Source organism: Carassius carassius, chromosome 4 (assembly GCF_963082965.1).
Source record: "Carassius carassius chromosome 4, fCarCar2.1, whole genome shotgun sequence".
NCBI lineage: Eukaryota > Metazoa > Chordata > Actinopteri > Cypriniformes > Cyprinidae > Carassius > Carassius carassius.
The window spans coordinates 41,843,283-41,860,380 of NC_081758.1; the positions used below are offsets into that span (position 1 = coordinate 41,843,283).

The 17,098-nt window shown below is 35.6% G+C and overlaps 2 protein-coding genes across 3 annotated transcripts; both read right to left on the bottom strand.

The window, feature by feature from the left end:
* Nucleotides 1-219: 219 nt before the first annotated feature.
* Nucleotides 220-11,901, bottom strand: LOC132140071 (gametogenetin-binding protein 2-like). Of its 2 annotated transcripts, XM_059548869.1 has the most exons (14): nucleotides 11,750-11,895; nucleotides 10,323-10,433; nucleotides 9,673-9,753; nucleotides 9,279-9,532; nucleotides 8,778-8,876; nucleotides 7,962-8,075; nucleotides 7,654-7,863; nucleotides 7,356-7,530; nucleotides 5,772-5,954; nucleotides 4,966-5,110; nucleotides 4,753-4,878; nucleotides 4,402-4,556; nucleotides 2,250-2,474; nucleotides 220-971 (listed from the first exon to the last, which is right to left on the bottom strand). In XM_059548869.1, exons 1-14 carry the CDS (start codon nucleotides 11,858-11,860, stop codon nucleotides 795-797), a joined length of 2,166 nt encoding a protein of 721 aa, XP_059404852.1. In that variant the 5' UTR covers nucleotides 11,861-11,895; the 3' UTR covers nucleotides 220-794. The 2 variants fall into 2 exon arrangements, with proteins under 2 accessions (XP_059404852.1, XP_059404851.1); XM_059548868.1 differs by having other exon boundaries at nucleotides 4,753-5,110; nucleotides 11,750-11,901.
* Nucleotides 11,902-14,435: 2,534 nt separating this feature from the next.
* On the bottom strand, nucleotides 14,436-17,094 carry LOC132140072 (phosphatidylinositol-glycan biosynthesis class W protein-like). Its single transcript, XM_059548870.1, has 2 exons — nucleotides 16,878-17,094; nucleotides 14,436-16,048 (listed from the first exon to the last, which is right to left on the bottom strand). The coding sequence occupies exon 2, from the start codon at nucleotides 16,043-16,045 to the stop codon at nucleotides 14,561-14,563; it is 1,485 nt and encodes a 494-aa protein (XP_059404853.1). The 5' UTR covers nucleotides 16,046-16,048; nucleotides 16,878-17,094; the 3' UTR covers nucleotides 14,436-14,560.
* Between the last annotated feature and the right edge of the window lie 4 nt (nucleotides 17,095-17,098).

A 17,098-nucleotide genomic window follows, 5' to 3' on the forward strand; every position in this document is an offset into this window, starting at 1 on the left:
GACTATTTTTTACATTTAACAAGCCTTATGATGATAACATGAGGTTAGAAGTGGGGGTGAAAAAAGCTTTTTTTTTTTAAGTTTTTTTTTTTTTGCAACCTTTATATGAACATAAGCCATTTTTATATGCTAACCGGATATTTATACACCTACAGAACAATACAAACACCCAAAAGAGACATGTTTATTAAACCCAATTGCACACAGAAAACTTTCAAATCTGATGCATATTAATAAATATTCTTTATTTGTAAATTTTGCACATCGCTTTCAACATCACATCCAGTCACTTCATAAATGGATGTTTTCATCTCCCTGTAAAATCATTTTATTCAGATATTTATTTCTGTACAAATTCATCAGTACAATTCTTGCCACTAAGACGGTCACAGTCAATGAAAATGAAAAAAAAAAAAAAATTAGAAATATATAACAAACAATACATTAAGACTACCAACACCTAACCCTACAGTCAAGGCCTGCAAGCTCCAGGATCCATTTAACAGCTCTGTTCCTAATGACCTGCTCCCTTATCAGTGTCAAGAGAGAAAGGAAAACAAAGCCAGCTGTGATTGGTTGAGAGAGAGTGAAAGAGGAGGGGCCATAAGGGGAAGATGTGTATATAGATGCAAAAGATGTGAAACATTACCCAACAAACATGAATATCATCAAATACAGCGCTGAAACTGATTCTCTTACCCATTTGGTATTTCTAAACTCAATGCAGCAGTGATCATGAGTGTTTTGACGCTCTATAAAAATAAGTGCGAGTTAGTGTGCATGCGGCGGCGAGTCTAGTTGACGCTGGTGGCCGGCAGCCACTCGCCACGGCAGTATTTGGTGAAGCGATCTTTAAGGTGCTGTCTGTACTGGTCTCGTGTGCGGTAGAAGGTTTTGTTGTTCTCGACGAACGACTGGATCTCATCCTGCGTCAGACATGTCTCTTCATCTGAAGTCACTTCAGATTCATTCTGTGCACAAGGAAAATCACACTTAAAGAAATCACTGATCATCAGTCTATCACTGTTCTACAGTCCACAGCAATACATTTTACTATTGAGTGTATCAATCTATTAGAGGTAGATTTAAAGGAGAAGTTCACTTCCAGAACAAAAATGTACAGATAATGTACTTATTTTATGACAATAATTACGATTTTGTAGTTGGAGGAGAAAATGAGATGGGAGTTCTTCGACATTAAACAGTTCACGCAGAGCTAGACAAGACGAGTGTTTGAGGTTAAAAAGTATATACATTGTATTTTTTTTTTATTTAGATAAGACTCTTCTTCCTTTGGAAGTTCAAACTCAGGGGCACCACATAAGTCCATTATTATGGAGAGAAATCCTGAAAAGTTTTGCTCAAAAAACAATTTCTTTACGACTGAAGAAATAAAGACAGACATAAACATCTTGGATGACAAGGGGGTGAGTACATTATCTGTACATTTTTGTTCCTTTAAGGCGGCAGCTCAAACTCAGTTATTGTTCAATAAATAAGCTATTAAAAATATTATTCACAGATTGAAATAAAGCTCAAATTAAATTTTAATATTAGATGAAAAACTTATTACCTGAGAAACTAACTGAAAAAAAAAAAAGTTTAGGAACTGTCAAACAAAAATTTCTTAAAATACTATAACTAAAATAAAAATGACAGCTATATGGACTTTAAAAAAAGATTAAAAAAAACGAATTACTAAAACAGAAAATGTTGCCTTGAAATCTAACTGAAAAAAACCTTAAGTACTAAAATTATTAAAAAATTAATGCTATATGGAGATATTTAAAAAGGAATCACTAAATGAATGTGACAAAAGCATATAATAAAACTACTAAAACATAAGCTAAAATGAACTGAAAAGCCAATTCAAAAGTAGGGATGTACCAGTAAAGGTTTTGAGTGATGATCACTCGTTTATGTGTTAAACAAAACTCATTAAATACATTACTTAATTGCAGAGAAAACAGAAATATATAATAAAGTAGGTTAGATGACAAATCAGCAACTAAAGTAATTCTAATAACAAATTTTGGGTACACATTTTATTTGGTGAAAAAAACTTAAATTTAGTGGGTAAAAATAAGTGACCTTAAGGCAGGGCTAAATCTGGTAAACGAAAAACAAAACAAAAAAACAATGCAGTATCAGAGTCCATAGCGATTATATTGGTGTATAAATAATATTAAAATAAGACTGGTTCACAGAATGCAGATCACAAATGTGTCCGTTTGTGGTATCAGACTCACCAGTAACTCCATGAGGCTTTTGGCACAGCTGTTCTCCTGTGTGCAGGTGTCCGGTAAGACAGGCTGACTGTGGAAGTGTCTGCTGCTGCTCACATGAGGAGTGAAGCTCTCACAGGATTCACAGCACGGAGCTACTTTGCTTTTGCACAGATGCGGTGAAGGGAAGGGAGACTCGTGAACAGCAGCAGATCCAGATCCTCTGCTACTGCAATCTGCTTCAGATCCCTACGAGAGACCAGAAAAGATCACAACCAGTGCCTTGACGGCATGCATCCCTAAACATATCTGAAATATTTGGATAATAAGTAATTTCATAAATTTTAGCTTTAAAATTTTGATTGTTGTTGAATCGGATACTAGTGCCAATACTTGTATATAAGCTATATATATATATATATATATATATATATATATATATATATATATATATATATATATAAGCTATATATATATATATATATATATATATATATATAAGCTATATATATATAAGCTATATATATATAAGCTATATATATATAAGCTATATATATATATATATATATATAAGCTATATATATATATATATATATATATATATATATATATATATATATATATATATATATATATATATATATATATATATATATATAAACACATTTACCAATTATTATTTGTAATAGAGCTGAAACGATTCCTCGAGTAACTCGATTACAAAAAATGATCGAGGCAAATTCCTCTGCCTCGAAGCCTCTTTTAATTTATTTTAAATCTCACGTCAGGTTCTTTCGCAATGATTTTTTTAATGTGACACAACGCGTTTATGTCACCCACAAAATGCAAGGAGACACAAGCGCTGCGTCCGAAGTCGCATACTGCAAGGAGTCAGCAGTGTTTTGATTTGAGGGCGCCGGCAAACGTGAAGAGAACGTCGTGGTGTGTGTCCATTGCAAGATAGAGCTGGCATACCTTAACTAGGGCCCTATGATTTCCGCGATGCAGAAAACGCGAATGGAATTGCGGAATCCAGTCATAAAAACGGAATTTACAGTTTAACGCGGAATGGCACGGAATTTGCCAAATTTTGAATGAATTAATCAAAAATAGGTCATTGCACTTACATCAAATCACTATATGGACTAATATCTGTAAATATTAAGCCGGAACAGTCTGTTTAAATATGAATCCTGCATGTTCTGCGTGTCTGTGTTAATGAATGGCGCAGAAGCGTGTCTTCCTTTATCAACACACACTGAAGCGCGCGTGACGCTCCGGTGATTTCAGCGTCTGCTGTCTCACTAAATAAGACGTGAACACATGAACAACATCTCCAGAACTGCTCTGACAGTCACTTCATGAGCATTTGACCGTTTGATTTGAGTAAAACTAGCGTCACATCACATACACAGAACTGTAAAGGTACGTCAACCCGTCAAAATAAAAGTCCGGTTAAAGACTATTGTTCAGCAGAATGTATATAGCCTACCACAAAAAAAAGGTTAAATCTCACAACATTTCTTCCATGTTTTATATTTATAGTAAATCCCCTTTGTTTACCAAAAAATTAAGTTAATTGTCAATAATTAAAAGATAAATTAAATGAATGTTTTATGTGTTTACATCTCAGAAAATGCTTTATTTAAACCCCAACTGAATGGCAATTAAATGCACTTAATTCATCTGTCAACTTTCTTGTCATTGTTCACAGTACAAGTACAGACATAGAAACAATGGGTCATAATTAAATGTTTATTTTTGATGTATGCATTGCATTCTATTCATTAAAAAAAAAAAAATTCTAAAAAAGGAAACTTAGTTGTTCATTTTAAGAGACCCAGGTGTCTTATTTTCTCTTGCATAATTAATATTGCACTTTAATTAAGCAAAAACACATTTTATTGGATTACTCGATTAATCGATGGAATTTTTGGTAGAATACTCGATTACTAAAATATTCGATAGCTACAGCCCTAATTTGTAATGTAATGTGTTATGTAACCAATAACTGTAACAAAAAAAAAAAAAAAGTTAAAACCAGATATAGAAAGTCATATGTTGTTCAACACGATCAAATTATCTGAGTAACATATTGAAAGCAACTAATAAAAAGAATTCAAAGCAGCACGTACAAAAGTTATGGCTACTTTGTTCAAAACAGCTGGGAACTCACATGCTCACTCCTGCAAAGTGACGCCTTGTTTTTTCTTTTCTTCTTTTTGTTTTTGCCCTTTGTGTTGTCTTCAGAGTTAGCCCAGCACTCCACACAGCTGTCCACAGCGTCCTCTTCCTTCTCCTCCAAGCAGCAATGACTACACGAGTATTCACCTGATGATAAACATAAATATGATCATTATCAAATGTCTATCAAGGAATCCTCTATATATGATCCTGACTGCACATAAAAATGTCAGGAGCTCTTGTAAAACAGCAAGCTCAAATCTGATTGGCTGGCTTTACTCAGTCACCTGAAATCATTATAGACTTGGAGATTGACAAATCATCACCAAATGTATTTCCATACCCGTTTCGTCATGGTTGCACATGCACTCGGTGCAGGCCACGTCTGAGCCCTCTCTGGATCCAGTCTCGCTGCCCTCCAAACTAGAACAGTAGCCACAGTCACTGCCGTTACTGTGAGGCAACAGGGCTAGAGGAACAAACAGACAGTCAGGTGCATTCTGGGTAACTCGCATGCATGATTCCATTATTAAAGAATAAGAAAAGCTGTCTTTACCTTTCTTGGTTTTGGGGGAATGCAGGATGGAGGCGGTGCAGGTGCAGGATGAACTCTGGCTGGTGATGACGACCTCTGCGCTGCTGACAGACTCCTCTCCACTGCCACACGACTTACAGCCGCTGTCCACAGACTCAGACGAACCCTGAGCAAAGACCAAGAGGAAGTGAATGACGGTGACAGAGAAAGACCAATTCAAGAACAGCGATGAGTAGCAAAAAACTACGTTTTTTTTAGCAGCTTGACAGAACAATTTTCACAGCAATGTTTTTTAATGTTTTACTGTAAATATATACATCTTCCATTCAATAGAGTGAAAGCCACATTATTTTATACCATTAAAATGTCACTTATTTAAATGTATTTATAAAAATTGTATCAAAAGTAACAGTTAATACATTTACAATGTTACAAAAGAATTCTATTTCATAATAATGCTGTTCTATCCCTGAAAGAATATATACATAAAGAATAAAATACTCAGCAGCAGCACAACTGTTTTCAACACTGATAATAATCAGAAATCACCATATTACAATGATTTTTCAAGGACCATGTGACACTAAAGACTTTCAGTTTTGATTTGTAAACCAATCAAGTGCTTACATGCAATCTCGATCGTATTAGAAAAGGATTAAACCACTCCTTTCAAACCACTCCCTTTCAAGAGCAAATGGTTTACATGAAGGCTTTTCGGTCTGATTCAGCCGACGGATTCTTTGCTTTCATGCAAAAAAAAGTACTTCAGGCAGTACAATAGAAGACCGTGAAGGAGAGGAACAGAGACACATTAGATCAGTCACTACCTCATCAAGACTTTTATCCTTTTCCCCCTCCGCCTCTTGTTCGAAGCCACACTTGTTTTTGCGTCTGTTCTTGCGTTTTTGCCTCTTCTTCTCCTGTTTGAGTTCTTTGGCTCGCTCCTCTTCTGAGAGCTCCTCACAGAGCTGCTCCAGCCGGCTGATGCCCTGAACCCTCTCCACCGCCATCTGCACATCATTTAACATAAATCAAGTGAGCACATTAAAATATACGACACTTTCCAGAAGTACAAAGTAGGAATTAAGGGCCAGGTTTACTAAACAGGGAAAATTAGTGTGTAAGTGATAAAACTGCAGATGGGAGTGGAAAGTTCTGTGGATCTAATGCGTAAAAAAACTTTTCAATGCAATCAAACGGGTGTTAAATAATGGTGCAAATACCAGTAAGTTGTGTTGCGTGATTAATTTAAATACTCTCCCAACATAAATCATTAGTGGTGTAACGATTCACTCGTTTTATCAATGCATCGATTACAAACCCTGATGATGCATATGCATCGATCTTAAAACATGATTTTTGAATCGTGAATAGCCAATCTAGGACAGTAATGGATTTAAAACGCTAAGAATCGAATGAATCATTCAGACAACTTCAACATTTCTCACACTATCACAGTTTATTTGCTAATTTAGAAATCGGTAATAAAACTCAGAGTTAAACTGTGTCAGAACAAATTCAACTTGATAATGTCAGATAACTTTGATAGAAAGATATGTAATGGAATCAACCAAAACCTCAGACAACTGTCAGTATGACAATATTTACACAACTATCAATACTTTGTTGAACAGTTACAAAGCAAGGAATGCTTGTCCCCTTAAGAGACAAACCCATCCATTATAATGATACACATCTGATTTCTTTCTCAACTCTTTACTTTCACTTAAGACATAACCACAGACTTTCGAACACACTTTCCAAGACGGGTATTTTGACATATTTAGTATGTATTTGTCGGTACAAAAGCAAGAAGACTTTGAGACGTGTCTCTGCGTGCGCCCTGAACACAAGAACACTGCGGTGCTGAATTAAGCTCTTTCGCATCGTTTTCTGTTTGTTTAAACTGCGATTTGTATTTGTTCATTCAGGTGCAGGAGGACGCACCTACATCCTACATCCTGAAGGAGAGCTCGGTTCAGTGTTGCTGTCCGTGAGACGCAGCTCTCTCGTGCGCACCGAACACAGCGCGCCAGTAACCAGCAACTAAGTTCAGCTCTCCCGCATCTTGGCTTTGAATGCTTTTAACTCTTTTGAATGTTTAAATTGGCAAGCCAACTTGATGTGTTGAATGCTCGGAGCACGTTATAAAACGCATTCTTAAAAACACTGAAATTTGTTTTTTTAAGTACAAAATTAGATGAAGAACAAATATATATATATATATATCTCAATGTATATTTACACTATTTTTAAAGCATTTTCCTACCATTAATTGTTAATTCAGCAGATGGAGTTGAAAATATAATAGTTTTTAATGATTTTATTTGTTTGGATGTATACCCTACTGATAGAAAGTAACATTTAAGAATGAAATGACTCTCAGAATGAATACCACATGAGAGCTTTACCTCGAAGCTTTTGCGGAGCGCATCAATGCCTAGATAGAAGAGCATCTGCCACGTCTGCTCTTCTGCTCTTAGCTTCTGCCAGATTCTGTGCAGGCGCTCGTACAGATGTATTCCTAGACACGTCAGCACTTCCTCCTGTGCGATATCTATGGTCTTCGCGTGTCGCTCTCGACGCCTGTAAGTGAGCCAAACACTCTTAATGAAGGTATATCCATCTCATTTCCAGTAGATTATATGTTGTGACTTTAATGCACATTATACAGCGTCAAACAAACTCCATGAGGACTGGATCACTCACTCATAACCCCCAGCGAACTCTGGTTCTGCTCGGCCCAGTAAGTGTGCGATGAAATCAGTCTCACAGCAGACGTGGATGTGGCGCTCATGGGGACAGCAGCGTAAACCTTCATACAGAGACGCACAGTAGCCCTTCTCTTTACTGCAGTCCAGATCTCCTACTAGGATGTTATACGCTCTCAAAACCTTGTTCTTACAGTCCGTACAGAACCTGAGAATGATGTTGCAGAAAGAGAAAAACAATAAATACATTTGTCTCTGAGCCAATTCAGAGAAATATGTTGAGGTCACATGGTCACAAGCTCTCACCGGTGTTTGTGCAGGTATGTCTCCAGAGTCTCCAGTAAAGAGGTGCTGTCAATCAAAACCACTTCATCACGACACTCCTGTGACATCAGTTCCCACACGTCCATCCAGCTGCCCCTGCAGGACCAAACAACCTACTGATATTGTCACTTGTAACTCTACCAGGATCAGAAATGTAACATTGTTGCCCCAGGACTGATTTCCAAATCCATTTTCTTTTATAATTACATCATTTAATGAATCTTATTTGTTTTTTTCATGTCAAATATATCTATAAAATATATTTTGTATAGGCTGTTACCAATACATCTGCCATGGTACGTTTATTTACACAGTCAAAAACTGCATAATGTTATGAGATCGATGTAATTGATCTCATCTTACATAAAACTGCCCTATATATAAAGGAAAATAAAAAACAGGAACTGTATTATTACGACAAAAAGTCTTTATTGGTTATGTGTCTCTTGTAATATATAATGTAATAGTGATCATTCAATTTTTATTCATTTTATTAATGTCAACAGTCGTAATAGATTTAATTTATTTCTGTAGAGGCATTTTATGAACCCTTATGTTGAATTTGGGAGGCATTTTTGTTCATTTTGGCGGCAGTTTTGCCCCAAGCGCCCATTAATTTCCGACCCTGACCACTACTCATCCAAGATTTTCATATTTTCATTGAATCTTTACCCCAAAATATTTACATTATAAGAACAACACTGCTAAAATTTTGTTTTGGTTACGTTGTCAAGGAAGCACAGAAGAAAAAACACCAAATGTAAGATGACGATTAAAAACAAAAAGTTACTAACTCACCCTAAAGGCTTCGGTTTGTGCGTGTCTAAAGAATGCAGCTGACAGCGTTTGTTCTTTTTACTCATGGGAATAGAGTCAATTACGTTGTTTAACTTTGACCTACAACAAGGAGAAAAAGCAGAAAAAGACAAAAAGAAAAAGCACACATATTAAAATGAAAAACACAACTAAATCATACAGGCAAAGGAAAACAAACTAATAGACGAAATGATTCAAACTGCGTATCCTTTCCTAAATATAATGCATTGAGCTTCCATAAGGTAGGCTGAAGCTTAATTTAATTGTATTGCGAGGCTATGATGGTTATGATGATGATTAACAGTTAATATTTTCCCTGCCCATCATTCCACCTTGAAGAAAAATTACAAAAATGAAAGATTTTCTTGCGAATCTCACATAAAAATAAGACCAGGAACATTTCATAAAAAGTACAAAGTTTTAAGCGGACTTCAGTTGGTTTGAGCCAAATGTCGGACACTAAACAGTGTCTGTAACACTTACCCATGAACATAGAAGAGTGTGTAGAGCTTCCTGGGGTCTGTGAGACACGCGCGTGTGACTGACAGCACTCCAGATGATCCCACAGTGAGCGGATCTAGTGCAAAGTACCCAGAGTCTGTGAGCTGAGAGAACAGATGCTCCACGCTGCGCCGGCAGCCCACACACGGCACCGGCTGAGACAGAGCGCTGAACACCTCACGAGACATCACCATCAACGCCATGTTCAGGTCCTGCTGCTTCAGCATGCTGTGATGCTGGTGGACAAAAAACACAAGTGTGGGAAGGTGAAGCTGGAAGCCAGAAACTATATATATTTGTTTTTCTGCCTCTGTCAAGCTGGTAAATTGATAATCTATATAAATACACAGACATATATGAAAATGTCATTATTTACCTCAATAAACTGCTTCATTTGTGAACTGTTGATCTGATAGCTGTCAAAGTCCAGAATACTGTCAGGAAACTCCATCACCATCTACAACATAAACATGCATAGATATCATCAAAATAACACAGCGCTTCTTCCTATATAACTGTGACTTTAGTTTGCGTTCAGTAAAGCATGTATAGGGAAACATGCAACTGCTTAGTACAAAAGTGCCTGCCAAGGCAAACTTCTAAACTGTTTAATAGTATTAGGAGCTAAAATACACCAGCTGCCAGATAAATCACACACAATATGGTCATATTTTTAAAAGGGTCATGAGCTGTTGTACCCTGTTCAGAAGGAAGGCGATGCAAAGACTGTTTTTCCAAAAAATTGGCTCTTAACAGCATCTTGTTGTCTTCAGAGCATCTTTATCGTTTGATTTCTGTATAGCCCTGCGTTCGTCTCGTTATTTACACTACGTGAGAGAATGGGTGGCCGGAGCTAAAAAGACAGTGGTGTTGATCTTCTGAGGAAGAGGCGGGGTTTAGCAACACTATTACATCATAAAGTGGCACATTCCACAAGCTGTCGTTTCAGCAGATTGGCTTCATTATAAACCGTTAATATACTAATGAGAGAGTGGAGTGCAAAGGGAAACCAAAAAAATATCTTACCGTGAGAGAGTCATCGATGTACAAGGGAATCTGACGTGCCAGAAACAGATAGTCCTCATCCCCATCCCTGCAGACAGCCACCAGACGCGCCATGTCTTTGCCCAGATCTGCCTGTGAGTGTGTGGACACAATCTCAGTTAGCGGTGCGTTCACAATATCACCTCCACTATGAGTTACAATACAGGACACTTTTCATTTTCCAGGAATGTCATTTTTCCATATTTATATGCACTTTGATTTTTTTCTGAAGTGAAAACACGACCCGAGAGAATTTTAGTTTTTGAAAATTTGAAAGCACAGGGCCTACATAAATTACTATTGTGATTTTACTTTAGCTCTTTAAAATAATAACGATAATAACAATACAAATACATAAAAAATAATCGGTTTGAATAATTTCTATCATTTGAATAAAAGTAATATTTATCATTATTAACTTGATGAAATACTTGCTTTTTACATTACAGTAGTATAAATGCAACAGTAATATTTCTTTATTTAATCATTTGAATATCAAATTAAGATGATGATTATTATTATTATTACATGGCTCTGTGGCGTTCTTGATTCTGATTGGTCAGTCGCAACATTCCGAGGTATGTTATTCTGCAATAACAACTGGCTGGCTGTACATTATCCCTTAGTTATCATTAAATACTGGTGTTTTACAGCACAATATTATTACTGCCATAATAATAGATTTCTTTGTTCAATATTTGATATTAAATTATAATAAATTATTATAATGATTAAAATCTTGTTTTACAGTACAAATAATTTTTTGCAACAGTGATATAATTTAAAAAGTAATATATTATTAATAATACTTTTTTCTTACAGTGTAGCAGTATTACTGCAACTAGTTATTTTTTTAATTAGAAGAATAATAACTAAATATTTCTTATAAAGTTTGTACTTTCACGTGCCTGCTTTTCTCACCCAGATTATTTGTCAATTTCTAAAACACAAACACTGGTTTCCCAGCAGCCCTTGCAGCTTTAAGGATTCTTGGCGTACACATACAGATTTAAACACTTAAACGAGTCTTTTTGACATATTGAATGCTGCAGGGATGGAATCTGAGATGATGTTACAAAAAAAGAGAGAACATTGTGTGTCGAAGTCAAATTAGCACACAGCTAACCTGAAACTTTTATTCAAGACGATTAGCATGCTAGTTCTGTCTGTAGCTCGGCCGAGCAATCTTTAAACCTAACAAAGCATGTGTTGTTGGATGCTAAACAGGGTTCAAAATGTACTTTTAAAACGATACAAGCTTTTTACATTCAAAAGTGTGCTGTCAAAGACCTAGTTTAACTGACACACTCCTGATTTATCCTCCTCCCCGTGGCGTAATTTTACAGACGTCATTGCACTTAAAAGAGCGACTAAATGCACAAATATCAAGCTGTAGCTGTAGTACTCACCTGGTTTCGAAAGTTATTTCCTTTTTTTTTTTTGGACAAAGACAAACAAATGCGACCGAGGCGTATGTGGCAGGCGAATGTTCTATGACCCTTGGCCCCCAAATACGTCATAAACTACTTCCGGGCTCTGAGGACGCGACGTAACGTGCGCCGTTTGATTGGCGCATGGATGCAGATTGTCATTTTCTATAAAATGAAAGAAATACACAACAATAATTTATTCATCTAATGAACTGATACTCAATCTCAGGATCACATAATAATAATTCATTCAATAATTCAAAAAATATTTTTCATATAGTTTTAGTACTTAATATTAATTAAAAGTCTAATTGAGAGACTGCAATATTAGTCAAAATATGCATTCTTTGATTCTTTATAATTAGTATGCATGCAGTTTTCATGATTGCTTATTAGTCAATATATCATTTAATTATGAGACCACATGAAACATTTAAAATACCATTACTCTAATACTTTGACGCCATATAACCTTAAAGGTCCCATGACATGGATTATTTCCTTTTCTTTAAATGCTTTTAATGTTTCCTTAGGTGTACTTATATTGTTAGTATGATTTTTACATTTAAAATTTAGAAATAAAAAGCCTTTTTTATATCCTGATATTAGCCCTCTGGCTTGAATGCTCTGTTTGAAGGGGCGTGTCTGCTGTGAGACTCCGAGTAAACGACAACTGTTGTGATTGGCTGACATCTTTGCATTTGAAATGCGTATTACATGTGGACCCCTCTCAAATATATATATATATATATATATATATATATATATATATATATATATATATATATATATATATTTGAGAGGGGATATATATATATATATACTACAGCTGTCGAGATGAACGAATCGTGGATTTGTTGATTAATTATTTTTTCGATCTTTTCCCATCACATGAAAGGCTGCAGTGATGAGCAGCATTGAGTAGACGGAGTCTGTTTATCGCGTGAATGCAGTGATCTCGTCGTCATTATTGCAACACGTTTTCTCTCACAAAATGCTTTCACCACAACTAACAGCAAACACATGAATACAGTAAGAGCTTTGTTGTGCAGCATAACAGCGTCATTCATTGTAACGGCAGTTTGGGCAAGTGTGCAGATATACTCGCGATGTGTGAGAGCTCCGAAAAAAGGGAGCGTTCTTTGATCGCTCTCTGTAGTTAAATCACAATTTAAATAACAGATTTGTTTCATGCTACTAAGAGAAACAACGTGAAGTTGATCGTTTAGTCACTGGCTTGATTCACTGATGCATAAACAGTATTAAACGATTTAGAAAGAAAGTCTGTGTGAACTTGAATGATTAACTACACATCAGAAATCACTGATCACAGATCAGGCATTAATGAACACTTTTACTCACTGTTTGTGCCGGTGCTGTCGAATCCATATCATAAAAGTCTGTTTGTAACGCCTGTGCTGACATTGCGACTGAATTATATGTAAATATTTGGGCGGGCAAAGCAGAGAAAGGGGAGGTAACATTTCTCTTTACAACGTCACAAAGAGGAGATTCTAGATCAGACCGTTTGAGCTTCCGTTTTCTCAGAGGCAGAGAAAGATAGTAAAATCTCGATTTGCACCGATTAAAATTTTTAGAAACTTGGGGACCACATACATGCTAGGGGAAGTCATATTAATTTTAAAAAACCTCAGAAAGTGAAATTTTCATGTCATGGGACCTTTAATTCTTTTTCGATTGATGCATGGATGGAGATTGTCATTTCCCCATTTTTGACAAGCGTTTTAATAACAGTTTTATAAAAAAAACTCCCTTAATGTAGGATCCAGTCCTCCATGTAAATCATATATCTTGGTGCAGCATTTGGACGCTACCATATAAATATGTAATTTCTAATAAAGTAAAAGAAGTACTTTACAAAATTCTTCACAAGATGTTATCCTGTAAATGCAGTTGTTGGCAGATATTTTCATAGTGCTTGTGATAAATGTACCTTTTGTAATGTATCTCTTGAAGATATTGAATTTTTTTTTTCTATAGCCCTTTTTCTATTTCTTTTTGGGTAGACTTTAAAACAGACATAAAACAAAAACAAAAAAAACAAAGCCCTTAATTTAGAACCTCATGATGTTTTACTTTATCAAAACCCATCTTTTTCTGATAAACATATGTATATTATTAATCTGTTAATTATCTTAGCAAAGTGTTATATATTCATAAGTCAAAAGTACTTCAAAAGAAACCATCATATATTGTAATTTTTATGTAATGGTTGAATACCACAAATGTAATGGCCGCCTTTGACTATCACATTGTACAGATTTGTTGACTTTATGCAAAACAAATCTCTTTGTATTCTTAGGAAAAAGCAGTTTTTATGATTGCATATTAGACTACATGGAATGTTTGCTTAAAATAAATTTTCTAAACTTTTTTAAAATATTTCTCATATAGTTTTAGCACTTAATATTAATTAAGTCTAATTAAGAGACCGCATATTAGTTTAAATGTTTAATGTTTCTTATTCTTTTACAATTGTTTTTCATATACTAATTCATTTTAATTAATGCAAAAATACAAAAATCTTAACCTAAAACTCTGATGCGATGTTCATGTTATATGCATCTACTATTAGTATGACATAAATCTATTTAGATACATATCTGATATATAATACACTTACTGTAGTAGCAGTATACATGAATTTACATATAACACATTCAATTTTATTTGCATTTTGCAAACAGTTTATCTACAGCATATGTCACAGCAGTTAAAATGAGAGAGCCATTAATAAAATAGAGTAATCAGAAACAAACAAAAATGTCTTTACCAGAACTTAATGGTTATTTCATTGATATGCATTAAGAATATGATAAAGCTGTTGATGAACATATACAACAGCAGAACACTTACAGCTAAAACATCACTGCTGTTCAGAGTGTCGACTAACACATTGGTCAAACCAGTCAAGATATTTGCGAGTAGGAAATATAACAACTGATTCCGGTTAACAGAATGTACGAGGCATAATGCATCCATATTTTTTCTCATTTTCTCGTCTGCTAATGTCTTCTTATTTTGATACGGACACCACGATGCAGACACAAATGAAAAATTAGAGATGGCTTTAGAAAAAAGTAGCAGTAAATCAGCAAAGCTAAGGCATGAGAGAAATAATAAAGCCTGTGCTACAGTCCAAATACAGAAGGAAAGGTTAGCCATTCTGCGTGACACTGGCTCGATGCATCTCTGGCACACATACAGAGCGAAGAACAATCCAAAACTGGTTAACAGAAGGTTACGGATCACTCTGATCCAGTCTCTAACCAAATTTCTGCTCTTCATGAGATAGCTGCCAACCTGAACCCCAGCCATATAGATAACTATATAACCCACAACTGAGAAGATGCCCTCTCTGTTCGCCTGCAGAAAGCCAGTGCGCTCATTATTGTGAATGAGGAAGGACTTCAGACCTGTGGTCTCTAAAACAACCTGGTAGCTTCCACCAATGAGAAGAGCAAGAAGCCAAGAGGCATCCACAGGAAAAAGAGCCAGAAGTGCGGAGGCCACCACTCTGACGATGGCTAATGTGAAGAAGAAGTTCCAGTGAACTCCATACTCTGTCACATGTTCATGGTAGCCTGATGATTTGACGCTTGCAAGTCTCACAAACCCTAACAAGACCAACGGCCAGACAGAAATCAGCTGTTTAAAGACATGACTTATCTTCGACCCTCGGATGTCCTTTCCTCTTGCTTCGGGACACACCAATGCATTCGCCATTACATATGCTCCAACACCGAAATCCATCACACCTGTTCCATACGTCTCTGTTTTTGCATAACGTCTTGGGAAGATGCTGAAATCAACAGCCAGAATGCTTATGGCGGTCTTCACGTTGACCAGAACCCGGAATACGGTTACAAACGGGACCCGGTTTGATTCTACTCTGCTGTGCACAAACCTGTCAATTGTACTGTAAAGGGAACCTTGATATGGATGCTTTCCGTTCTTGTATAAAAGGTACAGGACGACAAAATCAACTACAGCTATGCCCATGATGACAAAGTGAAGGATGTCGCTAAGTGCGGTGCATGACAGAACCAGAGGCATTATTAGTGCTGTGAAGTCTAGCAAGAGATGGGTTCCCCAGGAGAACGGGAGAACCCTTTTTCCAAGGTGGAAGACTATAAGGAAGAGTCCTCGGCTGAGAAAACACAGCGGGGCTAAGAGGGATCCCAGCGAAACCTCTGTTAGGCTCGTCCCATTGTGATTGCTAACAAATGCAACTTTTACTTCTGCCGATGCCATTGTCTGTAAAAAGAGACAAACGTGAAAATAGTAAAATACAAACACAGCCTTAATCACTTTCAGTAGATGATGCAGAACACACACATAGTGTCACATTCAAAAGTTTGTGCACACTTGACTGAAATAGACAGCCGATATATTAGCTGATAAATTAATTAATTGAAATAATATGCAATTATTTTACAATTTGTATGCATGCAGTTTTTATATTAAAATATTAATTAATTGAAGGACTACATGAACGCATTTGTTTATTTGTTTACAATTATATTCATACAGCTTTAATGCTTGATGTGAATTAACATATAATTAAAAGTCTTTGTAATATGAATAAATCATCATTTTATTTTTTTATCATTCTTATGCATTCAGTTTATATGATCACATATTAGTTGGAATATAATTCAATTAAATGACTTCATTAAATATTTGTTTAAAATGCATTTTTCTAATTATTTTACATAAAGTTTCAAATAGTTTTTTTTTAGAAAAGTTGATCCATAGATAGACAGACAGACAGACAGACAGACAGATAGATAGATAGATAGATAGATAGATAGATAGATAGATAGATAGATAGATAGATAGATAGATAGATAGATAGATAGATAGATAGATAGATAGATAGATAGATAGATAGATACACATACACACACACACACATCTCAAAAATGACAAAATAAAACCAATGACCTAAAATCTTCCATTAGGATGCAGTGGTGGTTTTGATCTCAAAGATTTATGTTCAAACAATTCCAGACATTATTTAAATTAAATCAAGAAACATACTCAATGAAACTATTTATGGTATGGATAAGGAAATGTGACCAACCTGTTCCCGTGTGATGTGTGGACATTAGATAAATCAGGTTAGGTTACACTAAACTGCAGAGACCAACATTACAGCAGTGGCCTGTCAGGATAAACTGGTTTAGGACACTAAATATGGATTCCAATACCCCCTTACTTTTTATTTAATAGTACAAATAAACATTCGTCTTACAAATCGTTCATTCTTCCGTCATAATCCTCACTTTATAACAAAGTGCAGCC

Bases quoted from the DNA above. Each gene is read 5' to 3' on its own strand.
- LOC132140071 (XM_059548868.1), bottom strand. From the start codon at position 11,860: ATGACGTATTTGGGGGCCAAGGGTCATAGAACATTCGCCTGCCACATA. The intron at 8,076-8,777 runs GTGAGTTAGTAA...TTGGTCCTGCAG, and splicing joins CACAAACCGAAGCCTTTAGG to GGGCAGCTGGATGGACGTGT. The intron at 5,111-5,771 runs GTAGTGACTGAT...GTCTTTGCTCAG, and splicing joins AGGATAAAAGTCTTGATGAG to GGTTCGTCTGAGTCTGTGGA.
- LOC132140072 (XM_059548870.1), bottom strand. From the start codon at position 16,045: ATGGCATCGGCAGAAGTAAAAGTTGCATTTGTTAGCAATCACAATGGG.